At 52.4% G+C, this 19,813-nt stretch overlaps 1 protein-coding gene across 1 annotated transcript; it reads right to left on the minus strand.

Moving 5' to 3' along the window:
- Positions 1-151: 151 nt before the first annotated feature.
- On the minus strand, positions 152-15,156 carry UBE2Z (ubiquitin conjugating enzyme E2 Z). The gene is made up of 7 exons (XM_025917625.2): positions 14,728-15,156; positions 12,618-12,690; positions 10,495-10,682; positions 8,332-8,443; positions 5,108-5,220; positions 4,580-4,670; positions 152-2,191 (listed from the first exon to the last, which is right to left on the minus strand). Exons 1-7 carry the CDS (start codon positions 15,042-15,044, stop codon positions 2,021-2,023), a joined length of 1,065 nt encoding a protein of 354 aa, XP_025773410.1. The 5' UTR covers positions 15,045-15,156; the 3' UTR covers positions 152-2,020.
- Between the last annotated feature and the right edge of the window lie 4,657 nt (positions 15,157-19,813).

Genomic DNA, 19,813 nt, shown 5'->3' on the forward strand with positions numbered 1-19,813 from the left:
TTTCTTCCTCCCTGACGGTTCCAGACCCAGGGGAGAGGTGTGGTTGTCGAGGAGACCCACGCTCCCTTCGCGCAAACCCTCCCACACCCACAGGCGCTTCCTCCTTCTGCCAAAACAAACTTTATTGCACCAAAAAGAAAAAAAAACCAAAAAACAAAAAACTTCATTTATGTACAGTCAGATATAAAGACATCTCTTTGACTCCTGTGCATATATTTCCTCAACTCAAGATTAGGGCGTAAAAGTCGGGCCCGTATGCCAGACATGCTCTGCCCATGGCAGGGCCAGGGAGAGGATTGTCACTTGAAAGTGGGAACACTTAAAATGGATGACAGACGACCACTGGACCAACAGACCAAGGGCATTCTTCTAAGCCCTGCGCTAGCTCTGGGAATGGAAGAGGGAAATGGGAAGCAGGGTCCCTCTTTTGAGTCTCGTTAAGAGACTCCGCCTTCGGTATCCAAGATAAGCTTCCGTTCCCCAAGCCCACGTCCTGTCCAGTTTCTCAGCTTCCTGCCCTCCCAAGTAGGACATTCTCCTTTGTGCCCCCCACCCCCGGAACTCCCCCAGGGAAGTCCCACCACGACCCCCAGGCAGACGCCTCCCCGGCAGGGGCGGGGCAGGTACGCCGGCTCCTCTCCCTTCTCCCTTCCACGTGGCTGGATGCTGCCTGAGGCCCTGCGTCACATGGGTCACCGACACCCCACTGGGAGCCTTAACGGGAAGAATCCGGAAAATATGGGGCAAACACACCAAAAAGGGGAAGGCTGGATTCCCTCAACGCCCAGTACCACAGGGCACCTAAAGCCCATTTTTCCGAGCCAACCGGCTAAAGAATCACTGTAGCTAGATACAGAGAAGCGACACAGCCAGGGGACACCCCTTAGAGCCAGCGGCAGAGCAGCTGGGAGGGAGAGGGAGGGGAGTGGCGAGAAGGGGAGCCCAGAGTCCCAGCCATCCCCCCCCCGCCCCCCTGCCATTGGCTACCTTGCTCCCCACAGGTTCCTGGGCATTGAAGTTGAGGCGGGGGGGGGGGGGGCGCGCGGGAGGGGCTGGGGTGAAAATACACAAGGACAGCCAAACGGAAACACAACAGGATGAGCATCAGTCTCCCTGCCGCACCCCGCCCTCAGAAGTGCCCTCATCGTGGCTACCAGCCTTTTTGAAAATCTGTAAGAAACTATTCTATGTAGTGGCTCCAATCCCATATACACAGCAGCTGGCTGTGTGGGGAACTTCTCAAATCAGTGATTGCGGGAACAAAATCAGCCTCTCAGGGTGCCTGTGCGGGCTTTAACCAAGACTCGGTTCGGTCCCGGTGCCAGTCCCCTTCCGTCTTCAATCCGGGAAGGGGCGCGGGAATGCGGGGCAGAGGAGAAAGGTGCTCAGGTGCTAGGTAAAGCTTACTGATCAGCAGCCTAGACTCCACCACTGTTCCTTCTCTTTGGTCTGTCTAGAACAGTGACTATAAATTAGGAAACACAAAATTATGCTGGCCCATGGGAAGTAGTGGGAGAAGAGAGGCAGGGGGGAAAAGGGCGCTGGGAAGCCCTGCTTCGAGACTGCAGACAGACAGACAGACAACCACCCAGACTGCGTAAGTGTCACAGACACCCCCCCCCCAAAGCTCCCTTCCAGATAACCCCATACGTCGCGTGGGCACACTCCCTCTTGGGATTACAGCCTGTCTCCCACCTATCCCTAAGGAGCCGGCCCTGTGGAGAGGTGTGTCGGTTGCCGTGTTTTTGCCAGAGGCCCTCGCCCCGGGTGCTCCTGCATAGGTACCTGGGCCCCTGCTATGGGATGAACATGGCCCCGGATGCTCGAGAGCCAGGGAGGTCAGATCAGGAACGGCCTCCCCGCTCCCACACCCTGGGATCCGAGCTTGCTCGGTTCTTGCCATCTTGCAGGATGACGTCACGTCTGGAGGGAGATACACACTGCCTCTCCGTCCCTGGGGTGGGGGGGAAGGGACTTTGCTGGGACTCTTGAGTGGGGGAAGGGGAGAAGGGAGCAGGGTCTAAACCCTCAGGCTCCCGTGCAGGTCTGTCTCTGTCCCAGACGAACTGCTATCAGAGTCCATTTCGGCGTTCTCATTATGGAGCCTCTCCAGCACTTTCTGACGAATCAGTCCCAGGCGCATCAAGAGGGACTGGTAGTCAAAGTGGCCACGCTTCTCTCCAAAAGGGTCCTGTGGGGGAAAGGAGACAAGCGGGATGGAAGATTCGGAGTCTGGACGGCTCACCCTAGAGACAGCAGCTCCGGGCCCACGCGGGACGCCCGCTCCGCTTCCGAGTCCCGGGAGCGGAGGAGGGCGTCGCACCGACAGGGGCCAACAGCGGACGACATGACACAGGACTAGTTCAGGAACGTTATGGCATGTGAACCACCCCAGACAGGTCTGGCTGGGGCCAACGTGAAAATGTACTTTTGTTCCCTGAAATCAAGCCACTATGCGGGAGGTCAGGGGAAAGGAGAGGTAGATAAGGAACAGAAATTGAAGACCAGAACCGTAATCGTGAAGCGTGCCTGGGTTGGTTTTCAATTCACTTCACAAAAACCACACGAGAGAAAAATTACCCTCCTTTCCCACACTCGGCAAAGGGGAACTTGCTTTTCCAACGTCACAGGCAGGTCGAGAACTCAGGAGCTCTGACTTCCAGATTAAGCACCCGTGCACTCTTCCACGGAGACCTGTCACCACCTCCCTGTCCAGGTTCCTGGGCATGACTCCAGGGCCACCCAGCTCAATCCTAGATCAAAGATCTCCAAACACTCTGCAGAGAGGGGTTCACGGTCCCAAGAGTCTCAAGAAGAACTATGGTTGGAGCGCAGGGCAAAAACAAAAGGAATTTAAAATGCCAGAGAGAGAACAGGGCGGCCAAGCAGCGGGGCCGGGGTTCAGGCGAGGGGACCGCCTTCCTCGAGAGTCCCGAAAAGCCAGCCGGTTTTCCCCTCACATTCTGCTTCTCGCACATAAACGCCTTCCACACTCTTACCTACACGTCACCCTCAGGGTCAGGGGCCAGGGAACACAGATCACAGTCCCCGGGGCTCCAGCGTGTTGCCACTTACGAGGGCTACGCTCCGCCGAGGCTGGATGCCACACTCCCTCCGAGGCGGTCAATTTTTCAAACCTTCCCTTTTTCATCCCGGGCTCCACAGCCACCCACTTCCCTCCTCCCCAGACGCTGCCCCTCCCTCTCCTTCTCTCATCACGAGTTATTTTTCCTCCACAGGGTGAACGATGGAAATGCTTTTAAATACCAGCACTAAGGGTTCCTGAAACCATGGGAGGAAGCACCTCCCATGTCCTCTAAAAACGGGGTTGGGAAACAAGTTAACCCCGAGCCGCCCCTGCCCTCTGAGGTCGTTTCGTTTTGTTTGTTCAAGTAACCTCCACACCCAACGCTGGGGCTCAAACTTCCAACCCTGAGATCAAGAGTCGCACATCCTACCCACTGAGCCAGCCAGGCGCCCCTGCCCTGTGAGTCTGCACGTGGCAGGTGGGTGGAAAGTCCGTGAAGGAAGGAAAGGGACACCGCCATTTCTAAGCAGCAGCGGAGGAAAGAAGACATTCACCCCTGCGGCTGGTGGCGAGGACCGGGCGGGGGAAATGGCTCAGAAAGAGCTGGGGAGGGACCTCAAGGACATGTCAGTCACTTACCCAAGTCAGCAGGATTCTAAAGCAAGATGGCCAGTAAATGAGCCAAAAGACACAAGACCTGGTCCTCGGGAGAGCAGGAGTCTCGTCCTCTTAACAAGCGGGTTTTTTTATATTTGAGACCATTTACAATTTGGTTTAGTAAGAATCTCCTCTTGAAAACAAGTCTAAACTCTGCATTCTTTTTTTTTTTTTTTTAAGGAGTTTTAAAGTTTATTTTAAGAAAGAGAGCACGTGAGAGAGTGCACTTGAGAGGGAGGGCATGAGGAGGGGAGGGAGGGAGAGAGAGAGAGGGAATCCCAAGCGGGTTCCACACTGTCAGCACTGAGCCCGACGCGGGGCTCGATCTCACGAACCCAGAGATTGTGACCTGAGCCGACGGAAGCCTAACCGACTGAGCCACCCAGGCGCCCCTAAGCGCTGCATTCTTATTGGAAGTGGAACGTACGTTTCCCCGGTACAGGCAGAGACTACACAAGGGCTTGCTATCTTTCGCCACGGGAATCCTCCAACCCACAACGCCACACGTCCAACGCTTCCCTCGGCCTCGTTCTCTGAGCACCCCTCTGACCTAGGGACCGAACTCCAATAGGAGATTCGCCCTTGTAATCGCGGAGATTCCCAGAAGGCCGAAAGCTCTCGAGTTTGAAAAGACTACTATGAAAGGAAGGCATTCCAGATGAGCAAGCAGGACAGTTCGGACTACTCGTGAGCGCCTCGTTTAGGCCAAGAACGGAGAAGCGATGCCGCGTGTCTCAGGCAAGGCAGTCTCCTCTCTGGGCCGCGGCCGCTCAAACTGGGCCAAGCTGCTCTCAGCTCTGACTTCTGAGAGCCGCGGGCGCTATCCTTGCCGGGGCGGGGGGCTTACATGGTCTGCGGGAAGGCGTCTGGAGTCAGTGGCAGGGGCTGCGTTACCTGCATAGTCTGGCCCTGAAGGTGCAGCCGATCTTTGCAAGCCACCTCATAGAAGTCGTAATACTCCAGGAAGGACTTCTCCATCACCCCTCTGGAAAAGAGGCAGAGAAGCTGACGTGAGGAACACGGCGGGGGAGGGCTCCCCCCTTCGTCATCTAGCCTCGCTGCCAAACCAAGTGAGAGTTCCCGAGCCCGGGTGTGGCATCCTACAGAAATCTTTCGGTGGCAAATGGAAAAAGGAACAGCCGACGGCCCGTGGCTGATTTCTCTCCTACCTTAGGGATGATTCAAGGAGAGTGACTGTTAATACTTTCCCAGCAGGCTCGGCACTCTCCCAGGAAAGAGAAGCTCTCCGAACTTCCTCTCGAGTAACCCTCGGGCACGAGCCACATCTTTCCTTTTTCCGTATCTCCCCTGGTGCCCAACGCTGGATTTTGCCCCGAAGACTCTCAAAGGTACGAACCAGCTAAACCTCCAAAAAGAATACCGAGTACCAAGTGGGTACTGACTCTCCTGACGCATACATACCGTAAAGGTTCAGGGCAGGGACACTTTCCTTCCATCATGTCGCAGACCGCCACTCTGATGGTCTCATGCCGAATACATTCATTGTAATTTTTGCTGTCTCCTGGATGCCTCTCCTGCAACGTTAACAGATACCAGAGTATGCAAGTACAAAATTTGGGCAAAGAGAAAAGTCAACAGGAGGAGACTTCACGATGAGCATGGGGCACGTGACCCACGCAGACGAATCCAGAGAACACCTTTCCGGCTGGGTAGCAGATCCTCGAAGAGCAACCAAGTTTTTATTTTTGGGACCATTCACCTCCCCCGCCACGAGGGCCAATACCCATCCTCCGTTACAGGTCACTCGACCTGTAAGCAGCAACCTAGGTCCGTCACCGTTTTCCTAACGGTGAAACGAGAGGCCTCTGAGGTCGATTCTGTGGGAAAGAACCAACAGGAGGGATGGTGGCGGGACAAAAAAAAAAAAAGGCACACTTATCAGGAGTCTCAGCGAAGAACTCTATAGACACCAGGATGCTTCCCGGTTAACTCCTTTTCAGGTCTGCAGGGATCCGCCATCACTGCACCAACTAATATGAATCTATCGAAGGGGAACCTGAATCTTCCAAAACAAAACTCCAACTTGGAGAAAGCCGGCACGAGCGCACGGGTATAAATGGAAGGGGGTACAGTTTTCCATCCTCGTAACTCTTCCTTTACTCTTCAACGCTCCTCCTGCCACCAGCCCGGCAATCAGAACCCTGGCCTCTGATTAAAAACCCAGCACGAACAAGAAAGAGATACACACCCTCGGCGTATTGCCACGGTTTCCAAAATGCACCACAGTGAGATCACAGGGGTGCCGTGGGGCGTGTTGAACGTTTTGAGGAGAGCCACAGTAGTCCCCACCTGTCAAACACCACGCAAACTACTAGCTGGCGCTCAGCAGGTCAGTTCTCCGAACCCCAAGCAGGCTCCACGCTGTCAGCACAGAGCCCGATGCAGGGCTCGAACTCACAAACCATGAGATCAGGGACCTGGGGCGAAATCGGGAGTCGGACACTTAACTGACTGAGCCACCCAGGCATCCCCCACGTGGGTCAGTTCTTTTGTTACCCGCATTATGTTCTTTCTGGTGATACGTTATCTTTGGGACGCTGGACTGTCAGTGACTACTTTGATAAACAACAAGTAGCACGTGAAAACAGCGGGGAAGACAAATGAGGACAGTGGATCGCATCTGATTCCAAGATCTTCAAGGCTGGGTGGGGCCCGACAAGGGTACTCTTCCTGTCAGTAAGCCATTTTAGTCACTTAAGAAAGAAGTTGCTTAGCCTTAAGACTTAAGAAACGGGGGCGCCTGGGTGGCTCAGTCGGTGAAGCATCCAGCTTTGGCTCAGGTCATGATCTCACGGTTTGTGGGTTTGAGCCCCACGTCGGGCTCTGTGCTGACAGCTCGGAGCCCGGAGCCTGCTTCGGATGCAGTGTCTCCCTCTCTCTCTGCCCCTCCCCCACTTGTGCTCTGTCTCTAACAAAAATAAATAAACGTATATAAAAAAAAAAAGACTTAAGAAATGGATCAGCTGGGCACTTCCTTCCTTCTGGGGAGCTGTGAAAAAGCCACCTGGACACCAGGGGGCTGTGAAGTGAGAATGTTTCGGGGTATTAAGAATAAAAGTCACAGGATGCCTGGCTGGCTCGGTCAGCGGAGCGTGCGACTCTTGATCTCAGGGTTGTGAGTTCGGACCCCACAGTGGGTGCAGAGATTACTTAAAAATGAAATCTTAAAAAAAAAAAAAAAGAAAAGAATCAGTCACCTCTGTTGAATTTCCAAACAAGGAAAGACCTTAAAATCAGCTCCTTGGTTAGTGAGTAAGGCCCTTTTCCATTTCTACCGAAGCCTGAAATCAAATACACTGTTGGGAAAGGATGGTTTTGGGAATAACTTTTGTTCATTCTTAAAAGGTACTTCCCTTTGTTCCAAATAGTTTAAAACTCAGTTAACTGTTTTAATCACCTAGACAGAATTATAATCTTTGGGGATTATCACTAGAACTCTTTTCTTGTACTCATGAGTAATCCTGGCAGGCAGTTTTAAACAATGGAAGAACGATGGGTTCCAGGCAAATGCTGGGTTCTACCACGATCTGGGTGTCTTTGTGAAAGTTAATCAACCTCTCCACGTGACCAACACCTCATCTGACAGTGGGGATAACAACATCTACCCCAAGTAGAGATTAAATGAGATACTATATATCAAAATTCGGCAGTAGCTGGCAAATAGCAAACCTTTGGAAAATACGACTTTCCTCTGCCTTCTCTTCGGTAGCATTCTTTTTTTCCTTTTTTTTTTAAGGTTTATTTATTTTGAGAGCGTGCATGTGCGCACGAGTGGGGGAGGGGCAGAGCAAGAGAGGGAAAGAGAGACAGAGAGAGAGAGGGAGGGAGGAAGGAAGGGAGGTGGGGTGGGAGAATCTCAGGCAGGCTCTGCACCGCATCATCAAGGCAGAGCCTGATGCAGCCTGATGCAGCCTGATGCGGGGCTTGAACCCACGAACCGTGAGATCACAACCCGAGCCAAAATCAAGAGTTGGGACGCTTAACCGACCGAACCCCCCAGGCGTCCCTTGACCAAAAAACGCTTGCCCTGGCTAATGACTAGCTCCTGTGGCTCTTTAGGTAACAGCACTTGGAAGTAGACGTGCAGAATGGACACGTGCAGAAGAAGCCACTGGCTGCAAAACAGCCCCCAAAGCTTAGAATTAATTTCCGGATGACTCCACTCATTCCCACGTTGCGGATTCACCCAAGTCACGTGGCAAGAACTTGACGGTGTTATCCGGGCTTACGAGGAAAAAAAACTCATTTTTAAAAATTTTTTTTTTTTTTTCCTTTTTTCAACGTTTTTATTTATTTTTGGGACAGAGAGAGACAGAGCATGAACGGGCGAGGGGCAGAGAGAGAGGGAGACACAGAATCGGAAACAGGCTCCAGGCTCTGAGCCATCAGCCCAGAGCCCGACGCGGGGCTCGAACTCACGGACCGCGAGATCGTGACCTGGCTGAAGTCGGACGCTTAACCGACTGCGCCACCCAGGCGCCCCAAAAAACTCATTTTTAAGGAGCCCACGAACCAGCTCCCTTTTCCTCCTATGGTGACAAACAAATAGGACCCCGAAGCAGACCTCTCTGATCTCTTCAAACCCAGTATTCTGCCCACAGTTCCGCGCCCCGCCCCGGTCTTACCTGCTCAAAGCCAGGCTCATTGTGATAGGGGTTCTCAGTCATTAGGGACTGGATGGAGATGAGCACAGAGGAGATGCTCTGGGCTGGGCTCCAGGCAGGGCCGGTCCACGTACTGCAAAACACAGCAGAGGGGAGTAGCCGGGTGAGGCCAGCGCGAAGGCCGCCACCACCGAAAGACTAGCGCACCAGTACCCTGGGGCCTGGCCACACCACAGCACCATCAGTGACTCAACGTTTCTCTTTCACTATTAATGCTCTGGAATTTCCCAGCCTGTCTCACCCTCATTCACCAGAAGTCAGTCAACTGCCTAATCCTCTTATCAAGTGGGACAAAAGAAAAGAGGGTAAAGCAAGCAAGATAACTTTGAAGGGATTTTCACTGGCCTAAGAAAGAAACAGTAACCAGGGAAGGTTCCATTCATCAAAATGAAAGGAATAAGGTAAGAAAACAGCCTCAAAGGCAGTCTAAATGTTAACCTGTGTGGATCTCAGAGCTTCCTTATTTAAGGGTGGTGAAGGAGTCAGGAGGAGACAGAAGCGGAGATACAGGCACAGAGGGGCCCGGAGCCATCTGATTAGAGGCCATGTTGGGGGGGGGGGGGGGTGTTGATGATCAGGGATCCCGTTCTGGATCCAGCCCCCAGAGAGCGTCAAATTCTCTGAAGACTACAGAACGCTGCCAAAGGACAGGAAGGGGGTAGGTGGCATTTCTACACTGCAGAGGGTCTGAAATAATAGAGTTGCAAAGCATCCAGAACAAGACCGGTCCTCTCCTCCATATACGTGACTGCGTATCGGAGGAGGAAGGCAGCTTGGACATGACATTTCTTAGCTCAGCTGGCACCTGATCTGGAGGCTGAACACAACCTAAGCCAGGACAGGCTTGTTCAAGCTGACTGGCCAATCTTCTACCCTATGACGCTTCATGGGAAAAGTTCACGATGTCAAGGTAGCTTCTCCTTTTCTACCCCACCCATTTCTGCCACTTTCACCCTGCCATCTTACTTCCCCTGTTTCTACTGTGGGCTGTTGTTTGTTCAAAACAGTTTTATCCTGGCCTAGCGGCGAACTTCGTACAGAGACGCTGTCACGCACAAATGTCACACGGAGACAACGGAGTGCCTCACCACTGTGGGCTATATATACCGCTATCCTCCAGCAGAGACAAAAACCCTGACAACATAAAAGATCTCTTTAAGGGCAGCCTCTTTTGAAGGACTTCCTCACTGCCACCATCACAGAACACATCCCTGGATCTAAGAGATTAAAAAAAAAAAAAAAAAAATCCTGATCTCTAGTTTGGTTCAGCTGCCTTTTCCCCCACGCACACTGGGAAACATGCTGGACAAGACAGACATTGCTGGACAAGAGAGGAAACAGTACCGCCGGTTTGGGCAACTTTCCCAACTTCAACCTGTACTTGTTCTCTGCCCCAGGGAAATTCACCCACACGAGAAAGACCTATCCAGAAGACGTTTCCACTCTGAACTGGTAACCCCCAAAGGGCAATGAAAGGGAACGAGTGAGAACTGCATGGAGCAAAATCTCAGTAGCACTCAGACTCAAAATGTTCCTGGAGCTTGTTTCTGACCTGATGTGATTTCCAACCTCGTTTTTCATTCAGTTGTTAACATATCAGAATCGTGTTCATCACTACCACCGCCTCCAAAGCCACTCACTGAGAGACTCAGAAACAAGACACCCAAAACCTTACATGGCACAGACCCGCAGCCTTTCTCAACCTGTTCAGGAGAGAGGTTAAGCCCTGAGGCCCTAAGGGAGTGGTTCTCAGGCTGGACTGCGCCAGACATCGCCTGGAGGGCTTGGAAGACACGGACTGCTGGGCCCTACCCCTGGAGTTTCTGATGTGCTAAGTCTAGGGTGGAACCCCAGAATCTGCAGGGCCACAAGTTCCCAGGTGCCGTTGGCGCTCAGGGAGAAATCGCTTCGCTGAAGCATCCGTTGTGGGTCATAAATTAACTTCTCTCTTTTGCACCTAGAATGATATACGGTTGTGTACCATCCTGGGGAAAAATGAGGAAACAGTCACTCCAGTCATTTGCTGTGTTCCATGCTTCGGACGAGGAACCCTGGTTGATACAGGCTGGCCTGCAGTAATTATTTGCTAACAACCAACTTGGCCACTTAGAAGTCTCCTCTTACCCTAGAATACTCAAGCAGACTTTCCCATTGCGGTAGAAGTTGGGGTTAAACCTCACTGTGTTATTGCCCGTTGTCATCAGTTTGACCCGAGGTGGGTGGATGGGATAGTCGGGCGGACACCGAAACACGAACAGGAAGAAACCCCCTTCATAAGGAGTGTCAAATGGGCCTGTGATCAATGCATGAATCTGCAAAATAAAACCCCATCTCAAAATTGTGAGGTGATGTCCCATCCCAACCCCTCCTGGCTTCCACTTGCTACCCACACCAGAGGCAGGACCTTCATCTGGTTTCCATCCTCCACATCCTCACCGTGCAGCCTGAACAGCCTGTCCTCACTCATACCGAGAAGTTATGTCTGGAATTCTGAGAAATCCCACTCCGGTGGAGGGGCGCCTTACTCAGGGATTATGGTTCTAAGGTTAGAGCCCAAGGTGGAGATCGAACCGCGTCAAAATCACCCTCCCTCGAGGGTCCCTGAAAACTCCCTCGCGGTGGGCTTTTTGTTTGGGCCTCCCTGATCAGTGTTAGATATAACAAATGCAGATGGAACACCGCTGTGCGAGTTAAAGTAGGCATCTGTAAAATATTATCCTAGCGTGTTTGATTTTAAGAAACGAATACATGTTTTCACGGAGTCCGTCCGTTTGGATCTGCCTAGGTTAAACATGCCTATGAGGCAACTCCACCCTGTTCACGTGGTACGAAGCTGGGGGTGGGGGGTGTAAGATGAATGGAAAAGAGCAGAGGGATTGGTGGCCACAGCACCAGTGGCAGTCACAGCGCCGAGCTGAGGGCTGTGACGGAGGCCGAGGGTGTCTGCTTCCTGTGCACAGGATCAAACCGACTGTGGAGGATGTGGCTCAGGCAGCCTCCAGCTGGGTCAAAGACACACAGAGTAACGGGGAAAACTCAGGGTCCATTTGGAGCCATCAGACCATCCCCAGAAATTTCCCCGATACTGTAGGTTAGTTTAAAAAGGAAAAAAAAAAAAATCAGCAGCACTTAGAACGCTAAACTCTTTTCCTCTGGCCACAATCATTGAACGAGCCTTCCTCTCCTGAAAGGAGGAAAAGGTGAACGGACCCCGTTATATTTCTTTTTCTACAAAGGCTCCTAGGCATTTAGGTTTGCTCAGAATTTTAACAGCAAGACGAAAGAGGCCCTGCAATCCAATGCCTCAGTCCCAACTCTGCGCGGGTGGCACCCCGGATTATCTTTTTGCCCTCAGTCATTTGGAATAACAAGCTCAAATGGCATCAACATGACATCAGTTCTGGGACCCGGGGGACTAGCATAGGAACAGTGACACTTGACTGAGGACAAGATGTCCCAGGAAAAACATTTCCAACCACATAAAAAGAAAAAAAAATCCATGTACAGGGAAACCTATTCAAAACAAAAAAATAGATATACCAACACTAGAACGTCTGAACTTTTAACTGTAAGGGAATGTGAAACTACGGAGCGTTTCCTCGATTTAGGAAATCTGATTTCTTCACAACATCAGATCAAGTGAACATTGACTCCTCGGGGTAGAGCACTCAATGACAGAGAGGCCTAGGTATCCATGCCAAGGGAATTTAAGCTTCCTCCATGTTTATGCGGAGGACAAGACAGGAATGGTCTTTGGGATGGAACGGATATTCGACAGTAACCAGTAAGGACAGGAGCCTGAACAAGGCCCTTTAAGCATAAACTGCTTACTCAGGCTCACCCCATCCCAACCTTCTCCGCATCTGATTTACAGCACCCTACTTAAAAGCCAAGAGTGGCAGGATGGGGGAAGAACTGGGTAGTTAAAAGGAACAGGGTGATCATATAATTTATCAGCCAAACTGGAGCATTTTTGAGAGTGAAAGAGTGTCCTGACAATAGTTAGGCTGGGACAAGAGGCATCAACAGGGATTTTCCAAGCCAGACCGACTGGCACCCAAATAAAAGACACCTGTTCAAGTCTCTGCTCCACCTCACTGGGTGACCTTGGGCAAGCCACGGACTCTCTTGGGATCTCGATTTATTCATTTCTGTAATCAGAGATGTGGGCTGGATAATCTTTTAGGCTCTTCCAACTTTCTGGGCCCAATTTCCCAGTAGCCCCCAACCCCTTCCGAGTTACATACCTTAGTCATGTCAACAGTATCAGGAACAACGAACATTCCTGGAGGAGGCTCCTTATAAATGGACATGATATCCCTGTATAACACCAAGAGGAGGTGGGGAAGGGAGTGAGGGAAAGGAGAAAAAAGGGGAATCCCTTGAGCAGAACAGTTGTGATCACCTCAATGAGGCCAGGGTTTGAGAAAGTGGTGCTTGGTACCACAAACGTCTGCACTGTCTCGCTGGCTGAGAAACCTCAGCTGAGTACTCGTCAGGCAAGCAGAGAGCGGAATTATTATCAAAAGGGCATTGTTTCCTCAGGGGGAGGGGGAAAAAAAAAATCAGAGATCCCAATGGCATCAGATGTCACCCTGGAAAAGCCACATCCCATTTACTCTCTCTTCCTCCCACAGGGCAATTCATTCACTCCCCACCTCCGAGATTCCCAGGTACTACCACTGAATGCTAAATGAAGAGTGCTCAGTAGCTGGGAAGACATCACCAACTCCACTAAGAAACGAATGCTGTAAACCATACAGTGGACCGTTGTTGGCAAGGGGACTGTAGGAAGCAAGTGAGCTAGCGAGGGGCAGTAATGGTCTGCCTGCCCAGGAGTCCAAGGGCGGGGGAGAGATCTCTTCAGACTGGCGGGGGGGGGGGGGGGGGGGGGGGCGGGGGCGGGGAACGGGAGGGGGAGGAGGACCCTCTGAAATAGCCGAGAATCTCACACCGGGAAGGAGAGAAGGACACACAGCGGCTGCTGTAGACGGGAGGATTTGTAGGGTGTATTGCACAACCTAGAATGCATCAGCCGTCAGCAAGGGTCTAAAGGACACTCTAGGTGGGAAAAGCCTGGGGACTTGCTAGGGTACATAGGGACATCAAGGGCACACAAGTGACAGAGCAGAGGGGAAAAGGTACTGGCGCAACTCACAGGTAAGTCAGGGATGGAAGACTGTACAGGAGTAGAGAGGGGGGTGCTGAGGTTCTGAAGTTAGAGGTGGCAACCCGGATGGAGCTGGCATGTGTCAGGCACTGGGCCAGACACTTCACACATAGCGGGCTGCTCAATTTTATCACCACCTTGAAAGGTAGGTAGAGACACGGGGAAGGGACTCCGAGCGTGGGGGATGGGACTACCCAGGGGAGGATGGCTGCAGTGGGGGGTACCGGGAGAGGAAGAGGCTGGTCATCAAGAAACAGGTCTCAGGATTAGAAGCAGCTAAAAAGCATTACTCTTTTCCTATGCAGTAAACACTACACCAAGCATTTTTGCAAAAAAAAAACCATGATCTATTAAATGATAGGATCTAAGGTCAGTCACCCAAGAAATAGGCACAGAAAGGACTTGGGCCTTTGTTCCTATATTTGAGCAGGGTGGATTTGCTTCAGAAAAGTAAACCAGATGATCCAGAGAGAAAAACACAAGAAAGTCTTGAGTGGGATATTACAAGCCAGAGTGAGACTGGGGGGGGTGGGGAGAGAAAGCGTGCGTTTCCTGGAACAGGTGTGAGAGCGGACAGCTTCGGGGTTCTGCAGAAGTGATTCAAGGGGAGACTGCGGGTACGTGAGGGAAGCGATCCAGACTTGGGGAGAGGGTCTGAAGAGATGGGGAATAAAAAGAAAGGCTGGCCTCGAGTCTGAAGCCAAGGAAAGCAAGCCGTGTTACAAACGGGGCTCCGGAGGAGACGACACGGGGGGGGGGGGGGGCGATGGGTGGGGCCTCCGGGCAGCATCTAGCGAGGCAGGGGTGGGGAAGGGGGGAGAGAGGCGGCGCGGAAGACGGGAGGGGGTGTTGCTGAAGCGCGAAAGGGTCGGGTTTCGGGCGGGAGGTATGGGGGAGGGTATGGGGCACAGAGACGAAGGGCTCAAGGGAAGGAGCCGAGGGGCGGGGTCGGACCTGGGCACTCGAGGAGGGGTTTGGTACGTGTGGAGCTGCGGGCGGGGGAAGAGGGGACTTGGATCGCGACGTTCCGGGCTGGCAAGACGTGGGCCTTGGAGCTGGGCCGCCGCGAGGGAAGCGCGGAGGCAGCGGGCGGCGGGGCGGGGGGGGGGGGGGTAGTGGGTAAAAGCGGGGGCGGGGAAGGTCGAGCCCCGGAGCTCGGGGCTGGGGGAGGAAAAACCCCGGCTCACCGCTTGATCCGAAGTAGACACTGCGGCGCGGTTCGCTCGCCGTCCCAGTCGGAGCTGAGTGTGGGGTCCCAGTGGCTAAGCAGCGCGGCCCCGTGGGCAGCGGCCGAGGGCGGGAGCCCGGGCAGCGGAGCCAGGCCGCTCCCCGGCCCCCCGGCCCCGCCCGCTGCCGCCGCCGCCGCCCACACATCCGGCAGGAAAGGCGGCCCGAACCCGCTGCCGCTAACGCCAACAACACCGGCGACGCCGCTCGCCCCGGGGCCTGCCGCCCCGGCGCCCGCCGTCGCCGTCGCCGCCTCCTCAGTTGGACTCTCCGCCATCGCTGCTTCGCTTCCGGGACTGCTCGGCAGCACGTCCGCCGACCAGAGCGGCCGCTGCTCCCTCCCGCTCCCGCACCACCGAGAGCCGGGCCAGAGTGTCCCCACCCTCCGCTTCCACAGCCCGGGCGGCGCTGGCTCCGCCCACCCCCGCCCGACCAGCGAGAGGCGTTCTGCAAGAGCGTCCACCCACGGTCCTCCAGGGCGAGAGGGGGTGGGAGCGAGCCGGCTCCGCCAGGGCTACTGGCCTGCGTCGGTCCCCCGCTTTGTGGGAGGAGGATCTGAGGCGTGCCGGGACGTCGAGGTGCGGCCGAGAGCCCAGTGCCGTGGAATATTTTATTTTCAAGTGTGACAAGAGGAGGAAGGAAGGATCCTCTCCCCACCCTTAGCGGGAGCGACCCTCGGTTGTGTCCGTGGGATAGAATTGGGGATCCAGCTTCCTTGGGGGAGCTTCGACTAGATGAGCCGACTTGCTGAGGGCTCGTTTACTGTCTGAAAACCTCTAATTTATCCTTGCTCCCCGCACCTTCACCCACGGAGGGCAGGCTGCCATTGCCCCCGGCGTGCAACAGGACCAAGAGGAAGGAATCCGAGCCTGCGAGTGAAAAACGCCCGCATTTGAGTGTATCCAGTATACATTTATGGAGGGGCTACTAAATGCCAGGCACTGTTGCTAGGCGTTGCCATAGGAATAACGAAACAGACCTAGAGAAGCTTGGTAAAAGGAAGAAAAATCAGGCCTCCTGACTCCAAGCTCGTGTCTGTTTTTTTTTCTTCCCACAAGTCCTTGAAGACACAGGAATCAAGGGACTGTGAGTTTAAATTCTGGGAGGCTTCCTCAAGACCCCTGAGACATGTAGGGTGAAAGACCATACTATGGACTAAGAAAAACAGAAGCCTTCTAAAAAAAGCTTTCCCTTGTCTCCCTGGCAAGAACACAGGCTCATAGTCTTATCGGGACACCCTTGGCCAGATGTGTTTCAGAATTTAGAGTAACGCTCCCAGGAAGGTCTGGAGCAGCACCCAGTAACAACATTGGTATTTCGACAGCAAAGTGTATGAATATTCATACAAGCCAAACAACTAGCCGCACTCTATTATATTTAGCCGCCCGGCTTGTTTTTTAGAAGAGAAGTCCAGTTTTCACTGTGTCGTGAATTTTCCAGTAAGGGACCATGGACTTGCATGATAATGGCGAACGTTTATTGAGGCTCGACGTTTGTTTCTTTAGCTGACATTTATTGAGTGCTTAATATGTGCCAAGTACTTTGTATACCTTGTCTTATTTATTCCTTTCAACGACTCTATGAAGTACTATTATTAGTCCCTTCTGATAGATGGAAAAACAGAGGCTTACAGAGGTTCTGTCACTTCACACAAGTCACGCTGAGAGCAAGCAACAGATTTGGGGCTGTAAGCCAAATCTGTCTGACTCCAGAGAAAAAGTTTTTTTGTTTTGGTTTTTTTTTTAATGTATTTATTTTTGAGAGAGAGAGAGAGAGAGAGAGAGAGAGTGTGTGTGTGTGTGTGTGTGTGTGCGCGCGCGCGCGCGCGCATGAGAGTGGGGGAGGGGCAGAGAGAGAATCCCAAGCAGGCTCTACCCGAGTGGAGCCCGGGCAAGGCTTGAACCCATGAACCGTGAGATCGTGATGTGAGCCGAAATCAAGAGTCACCCAACTGAGCCCCCCAGCTGCCCCTCCAGAGAAAAAGTTCTAACCACTGTGTGCATCTATTGCCTATTCGGATTATGTTTTATTCATGTTTGGAGGATTCTGAGATTTTGTTTGGGTATTGTTTATTTAGGAAGATGGTCAAAAGTCGACTCGCTGATAATCTCACACCAAGAAAAACAATACTCCATTACTCCACGGCTCCAGACTGCAGAGGCCTGAAGTTGGCCCACGGGGTGAGAGGGTTCCTCCCCTCCTCACTACCGGACTGTTGTTTTCAATGGACAGAAAACATTTACCTTAGATCCAGAGGAAAGAGAGCCCAGCTCTTCATCTGTACCACTCTGCACATATCCTCTTTTGAGTCTATTTCTGCATCCAGAGGATGGTGAGGATTCCTACCTCTCAGAGCTTTTCTGAGGGTGATGTGTGACAATCCCAGAAATGTTTTGTAGAGTGGCAAGCACCGTCCAAATAATTAGCCTCCCATTTGCCCAGGTCCCGTCTCTCCTCCAGGCCTTTGCTCATATTTTTTTTTTTAATTTTTTCATGTTTATTTATTTTGAGAGAGAGAGCTTGAGAAGGGAAGGGCCAGAGAGAGAGGGAGACACAGAATCCGAAGCGGGCTCCAAGCTGTCAGCGCAGAGCCCGCTCAAACTCACGAACCGCAAGATCATGACCTGAGCCGAAGTCAGACGCTTCACCGACTGAGCCACCCAGGCGCCCCTTTGCTCATATTTTCTCTATCTGGAATATTCTTCCCCTCTACTCCACCAGGGGAAATCCTAGTTTTTGAAACTCCGAGCCTCTGTCCCTCATCAGTAATATTGGTAACATGACAGTAGCTATAAAGCAGAGATGATGTGAGAATGAATGTGCACCATACCTGGCCGGAGTGAATGTTCAATAACTCTTATTCTTACTCATCTTCGAGGCAGGTTGAAATACTACGTTCTCTGCCAAACCTTACCACCTCCAGGCGTATTATTATTACTATTAACTAGTCATTTACAATTACTCCATCCTCGGGAGTAATTCATGCCTTTATTATAGCACCTACTTTTTACTTTAGTGGTTTGGTTACTCATCTGTCTAGCTACTGCATATGACATAATCGAGGGCAGAAAACATGGGGCACCCATCCTGGATCTCTAGGAACTAGTAACTGCTGCAGACCTGGGGACAGAGAGGAAATGAGGCCACGGTAGCCAGTTGGCCTCCTCCCCGGCCATGAATGATCTCTAGAATTCTCCCTCCTTCCTCCCCCCCTCCTCCATTTTCTTTCCAAGGGGCTGGGCCAAGCTTGCACAATGAATCTTCAAGTCAAGGCCTGACCGGGCTGTAGAGCATGGCAGCTGCTTAAAGGACCAGCTCACCACTTACCAGGGGAACTCCAGGAAGCCTCTAAGCTGGGGACGAGAAGGGCCAGGAAGAGGCTAGCAGAATGTTTCAAGCTGGCATTACTTCGTCCAGTGTTGACCGACTTTTGTAAGAAAACACCTGGTGGCTTTTCTGGCAACGTGGCCAGAGGGCAGGCGTGTGCCTTCTGAAGCTTCTCCCATGTCCTCTGGGGATAGATGACCAACTAAGCCATCTTCCCACCTGAATTTGGATCCAAGCACTGGAGAGTGCCCTGCACTGAGCCATCTCTTAGTGCAACAAAATTTGGTAGCACCCTGCTCATGACCTCAAGGCAAGTGTCCTCCCCCAAGGACAGAGGCCAGCGAGTGTCCTAGAGTTCAGGTCACTCCACCCTGTCTAAAAAAGATAAATCATGAAGATCCTTCTCCTCCCTTCCCCAAAGTCCTGTGCCCCTCCGGAGCAGTCCTTTCCCTACAGGGCCCCCGGCCTTTGGTCTTGGGCTCGATGCCAGGGATAGATTAAGAGCTCCCATCCAGGTCATAAACCCTGGACTAAAAGGAAAACTCAGAACTTGGACTGGCGGTTTGAGGCTTCTAAGTAATAATAGCTATATTAAATTGTTTTTTGTATGTGTTTACTTGTATTAGCTCACGTGGTTGTCCCAACCACCATGAATTGTCCTCATCCCCATTTTAGAGATGAGGAAATTGAGTCTCAGGGGAGTGAACCACCCAGTTAGGAAGTGGCAGGGATGGCGTTTGCACTCCCCTCTGACTCCCAAATCCATGCTGAACTTTTTTTTTTTTCAACGTTTATTTATTTTTGGGACAGAGAGAGACAGAGCATGAACGGGGGAGGGGCAGAGAGAGAGGGAGACACAGAACCGGAAACAGGCTCCAGGCTCTGAGCCATCAGCCCAGAGCCTGACGCGGGGCTCGAACTCACAGACCGCGAGATCGTGACCTGGCTGAAGTCGGACGCTTAACCGACTGCGCCACCCAGGCGCCCCCATGCTGAACTTTTAAGGTAGTGGTCACTACCTCTCTTGAGAATATAATGAATATAATGAACATAATGGGTCCTCTCTCAATACACCTCTGTGTCTACTTACCAATATTTTGCACTAAGCAAAATGGCTCCACCCACGGACCATAGACTAAAGAATCTCATTGGTAATGGACTGACTAGCCTTGCTACAGGTTGGGGAAGCATTCTCCCCTGATTCTCTAGGGTTCCACAGGTCCACCAACTACCTTCTCAACTTGGCTGATTTAGACTTGTAAGTCCAGCGATTCCAAGGCTGTTTGGAGCCGATGACCAAGGTAAATTCCCGCCAGCCCCTTGGCAAAAACCATCTTCCCTGGAGGCCACGCCTTGATTACCATTAGAGGGTAGCGACCTGGCAAGGATGCCAGCCTGACATCCCAAAGGGTTACTCCGTTCCGTTTTCATAACATTACCAGTTAATCCATTGCTCCCTTGGGGACACCTCGGCAGCCAGTTCGACCTTAGTTCCATTCCTTGTCTTTTGCTTGGAGATTCCTGGGCTCCGCTTCAGGGTCTGTCACTGGCTTGCTGTGGACAACCTTGAGAGAATTACTTAAGGGAAAGAGGCTAAGAGGGCCAAAGCGGGACAACCCACCACAACAATGAATCGTCTGGCCCCAGACGTGCCAAGGTTGAGAAACCCTGTGGTAGCCGACCATCGCTTGTTGAATGAATCTTAGAGGGGCCCGGACT

This window comes from Puma concolor, chromosome E1, assembly GCF_028749965.1.
Source record: "Puma concolor isolate L17-30 chromosome E1, mPumCon1.1.hap2, whole genome shotgun sequence".
Lineage (NCBI taxonomy): Eukaryota > Metazoa > Chordata > Mammalia > Carnivora > Felidae > Puma > Puma concolor.